General features: G+C 58.8%; 1 protein-coding gene across 1 annotated transcript in view; it reads right to left on the bottom strand.

Annotated features, from left to right (window-relative positions):
• The window catches only part of LOC140406526 (beta-adrenergic receptor kinase 1-like), a 42,663-nt gene extending 37,940 nt beyond the window's left edge, over positions 1–4,723 (bottom strand). The window contains exon 1 of the mRNA XM_072494529.1: positions 4,662–4,723. Within this exon, the coding sequence (XP_072350630.1) occupies positions 4,662–4,679 (18 nt within the window). The 5' untranslated portion in view covers positions 4,680–4,723. The remainder of the gene's footprint in view (positions 1–4,661) is intronic.
• Positions 4,724–5,036: the final 313 nt, after the last annotated feature.

Raw genomic sequence — 5,036 nt, 5'->3', positions numbered from 1 at the left:
CATCACCCCCTGTGCCCACTGACCCCCGTCACCCCCTGTGCCCACGGACCCACACTGACCCCCATCACACCCCGTGCCCACTGACCCCATCACCCCCTGTGCCCACTGACCCACACTGACCCCCCATCACCCCCTGTGCCCACTGACCCCCATCACCCCCTGTGCCCACTGACCCGATCACCCACTGTGCCCACTGACCCCCATCACCCCCTGTGCCCACTGACCCAATCACCCCCTGTGCCCACTGACCCCCATCACCTCCTGTACCCACTGACCCCCATCACCCCCTGTGCCCACTGACCCCATCACCCCCTGTGCCCACTGACCCCCATCACCCCCTGTGCCCACTGACCCCCGTCACCCCCTGTGCCCACTGACCCCATCACCCCCTGTGCCCACTGACCCCATCACCCCCTGTGCCCACGGACCCACACTGACCCCCATCACCCCCCGTGCCCACTGACCCCATCACCCCCTGTGCCCACTGACCCGATCACCCACTGTGCCCACTGACCCCCATCACCCCCTGTGCCCACTGACCCCATCACCCCCTGTGCCCACTGACCCCCATCACCTCCTGTACCCACTGACCCCATCACACCCTGTGCCCACTGACCCCCGTCACCCCCTGTGCCCACTGACCCCCGTCACCCCCTGTGCCCACTGACCCCCATCACCCCCTGTGCCCACTGACCCCCGTCACCCCCTGTGCCCACTGACCCCCATCACCGCCTGTGCCCACGGACCCACACTGACCCCCATCACCCCCGTGCCCACTGACCCCATCAACCCCTGTGCCCACTGACCCACACTGACCCCCGTCACCCCCTGTGCCCACTGACCCCATCACCCCCTGTGTCCACTGACCCCCATCACCCCCTGTGCCCACTGACCCCCATCACCCCCTGTGCCCACTGACCCCATCACCCCCTGTTCCCACTGACCCCCATCACCCCCTGTGCCCACTGACCCACACTGACCCCCATCACCCCCTGTGCCCACTGACCCCCATCACCCCTGTGCCCACTGACCCCCATCACCCCCTGTGCCCACTGACCCACACTGACCCCCAGCACCCCCTGTGCCCACTGACCCCCATCACCCCCTGTGCCCACTGACCCACACTGACCCCATCACCCCCTGTGCCCACTGACCCCATCACGCTCTGTGCCCACTGACCCCCATCACCCCCTGTGCCCACTGACCCCCATCACCCCCTGTGCACACTGACCCCCATCACCCATGCCCACTGACCCACACTGACCCCCTTCTCCCCATGCCCACTGATCCCCACCGAGGGATACGGAGACTGGGACTGTGCACCGTGCTCCCAGTGTGGTCTAACTGAGGGATACGGAGACTGGAACTGTGCACAGTGCTCCCAGCGTGGTCTAACTGAGGGATACGGAGACTGGAACTGTGCACAGTGCTCCCAGTATGGTCTAACCGAGGGATATGGAGACTGGAACTGTGCACTGTGCTCCCAGTGTGGTCTAACTGAGGGATACGGAGACTGGAACTGTGCACAGTGCTCCCAGTGTGGTCTAACTGAGGGATATGGAGACTGGGACGGTGCACAGTGCTCCCAGCGTGGTCTAACTGAGGGATACGGAGACTGGAACTGTGCACAGTGCTCCCAGTGTGGTCTAACTGAGGGATATGGAGACTGGGACGGTGCACAGTGCTCCCAGTGTGGTCTAACAGAGGGATACGGAGACTGGGACGGTGCACAGTGCTCCCAGAATGGTCTAACTGAGGGATGTGGAGACTGGGACTGTGCACAGTACTCCCAGTGTGGTGTAACTGAGGGCTATGGAGACTGGGACTGTGCACAGTGCTCCCAGTGTGGTCTAACTGAGGGATATGGAGACAGGGACTGTGCACAGTGCTCCCAGTGTGGTCTAACTGAGGGATATGGAGACTGGGACTGTGCACCGTGCTCCCAGTGTGGTCTAACTGAGGGATATGGAGACTGGGACGGTGCACAGTGCTCCCAGCGTGGTCTAACTGAGGGACACGGAGACTGGGAAGGTGCACAGTGCTCCCAGTGTGGTCTAACTGAGGGATATGGAGACTGGGACGGTGCACAGTGCTCCCAGCGTGGTCTAACTGAGGGATATGGAGACTGGGACTGTGCACAGTGCCCCCAGTGTGGTCTAACTGAGGGGTATGGAGACTGGGACTGTGCACAGTTCTCCCAGTGTGGTCTAACTGAGGGGTATGGAGACTGGGACTGTGCACAGTGCTCCCAGTGTGGTCTAACCGAGGGATATGGAGACTGGTACTGTGCACAGTGCTCCCAGTGTGGTCTAACCGAGGGATACGGAGACTGGGACTGTGCACAGCGCTCCCAGTGTGGTCTAACTGAGGGATATAGAGACCGGAACTGTGCACAGTGTTCCCAGTGTGGTCTAACTGAGGGATATGGAGACTGGTACTGTGCACAGTGCTCCCAGTGTGGTCTAACCGAGGGATACGGAGACTGGGACTGTGCACAGCGCTCCCAGTGTGGTCTAACTGGGGGATATGGAGACCGGAACTGTGCACAGTGTTCCCAGTGTGGTCTAACTGAGGGATATGGAGACTGGTACTGTGCACAGTGCTCCCAGTGTGGTCTAACCGAGGGATACGGAGACTGGGACTGTGCACAGCGCTCCCAGTGTGGTCTAACTGAGGGATATAGAGACCGGAACTGTTCCACAGTGCTCCCAGTGTGGTCTAACCGAGGGGTATGGAGACTGGGACTGTGCACAGTGCTCCCAGTGTGGTCTAACTGAGGGGTATGGAGACTGGGACTGTGCACAGTGCTCCCAGTGTGGCCTAACTGAGGGATATGGAGACCGGAACTGTGTACAGTGCTCCCAGTGTGGTCTAACTGAGGGATATGGAGACTGGGACGGTGCACAGTGCTCCCAGTGTGGTCTAACCGAGGGATACAGAGACTGGGACTGTGCACAGTGCTCCCAGTGTGGTCTAACTGAGGGATATAGAGACCGGAACTGTGCACAGTGCTCCCAGTGTGGTCTAACTGAGGGATATGGAGACCGGAACTGTGCACAGTGCTCCCAGTGTGGTCTAACTGAGGGATATGGAGACCGGGACTGTGCACAGTGCTCCCAGTGTGGTCTCACCGAGGGATATGGAGACTGGGACTGTGCACAGTGCTCCCAGTGTGGTCTAACTGAGGGATACGGAGACTGGGACTGTGCACAGTGCTCCCAGTATGGTCTAACCGAGGGATATGGAGACTGGAACTGTGCACAGTGCTCCCAGTGTGGTCTAACTGAGGGATATGGAGACCGGAACTGTGCACAGTGCTCCTAGTGTGGCCTAACTGAGGGATACGGAGACTGGGCCTGTGCACAGTGCTCCCAGTGTGGTCTAACTGAGGGATATGGAGACCGGAACTGTGCACAGTGCTCTCAGTGTGGTCTAACCGAGGGATATGGAGACCAGAACTGTGCACAATGCTCCCAGTGTGGTCTAAGCGAGGGATACGGAGACAGGGACTGTGCACAGCGCTCCCAGTGTGGTCTAACTGAGGGGTATGGAGACCGGATCTGTGCACAGTGCTCCCAGTGTGGTCTAACTGAGGGATATGGAGACCGGAACTGTGCACAGTGCTCTCAGTGTGGTCTAACCGAGGGATATGGAGACCAGAACTGTGCACAATGCTCCCAGTGTGGTCTAAGCGAGGGATACGGAGACAGGGACTGTGCACCGTGCTCCCAGTGTGGTCTAACCGAGGGATATGGAGACCAGAACTGTGCACAGCGCTCCCAGTGTGGTCTAACTGAGGGATATGGAGACCGGGACTGTGCACAGTGCTCCCAGTGTGGTCTAACTGAGGGATATGGAGACTGGGACTGTGCACAGTGCTCTCAGTGTGGTCTCACCGAGGGATACGGAGACTGGGACTGTGCACAGTGCTCCCAGTGTGGTCTAACTGAGGGATACGGAGACTGGGACTGTGCACAGTGCTCCCAGTGTGGTCTAACCGAGGGATATGGAGACTGGGACGGTGCACAGTGCTCCCAGCGTGGTCTAACTGAGGGATACGGAGACTGGAACTGTGCACAGTGCTCCCAGTGTGGTCTAACTGAGGGATATGGAGACTGGGACTGTGCACAGTGCTCTCAGTGTGGTCTCACCGAGGGATACGGAGACTGGGACTGTGCACAGTGCTCCCAGTGTGGTCTAACTGAGGGATACGGAGACTGGGACTGTGCACAGTGCTCCCAGTGTGGTCTAACCGAGGGATATGGAGACTGGGACTGTGCACAATGCTCCCAGTGTGGTCTAACTGAGGGATACGGAGACTGGGACTGTGCACAGTGCTCCCAGTGTGGTCTAACTGAGGGATACGGAGACAGGGACTGTGCACAGTGCTCCCAGTGTGGTCTAACCGAGGGATATGGAGACTGGGACGGTGCACAGTGCTCCCAGTGTGGTCTAACTGAGGGATACGGAGACTGGGACTGTGCACAGTGCTCCCAGTGTGGTCTAACTGAGGGATATGGAGACCGGAACTGTGCACAGTGCCCCCAGTGTGGTCTAACTGAGGGATACGGAGACAGGGACTGTGCACAGTGCTCCAAATGCCCAATCGCACCCAATCACCACTGTCTATCCACCTGTCAGACCCAAGCCCTGACCTTTACCTCTTGAAGGTAAACCATTTGCCAGTTTACACGTTTGAAGAAAGGATGCCTTTTCACTTCGGCCGCTCTGAAAAAGAAAATTCAGATTCACAAAAAGTACAATCTGTACACTGACTGGTGTCTCTCAGTCCCCTCTCTCTCTCAGGGAGATATCTGTACACTGACTGGTGTCTCTCAGTCCCCCCTCTCTCTCAGGGAGATATCTGTACACTGACTGGTGTCTCTCAGTCCCCTCTCTCTCAGGGAGATATCTGTACACTGACTGGTGTCTCTCAGTCCTCTCTCTCAGGGAGATATCTGTACACTGACTGGTGTCTCTCAGTCCCCCCTCTCTCTCTCAGGGAGATATCTGCACACTGACTGGTGTCTCTCTGT

Source organism: Scyliorhinus torazame, unplaced genomic scaffold (assembly GCF_047496885.1).
Source record: "Scyliorhinus torazame isolate Kashiwa2021f unplaced genomic scaffold, sScyTor2.1 scaffold_581, whole genome shotgun sequence".
Lineage (NCBI taxonomy): Eukaryota > Metazoa > Chordata > Chondrichthyes > Carcharhiniformes > Scyliorhinidae > Scyliorhinus > Scyliorhinus torazame.
This window is presented reverse-complemented; position numbering and strand designations above follow the sequence as displayed.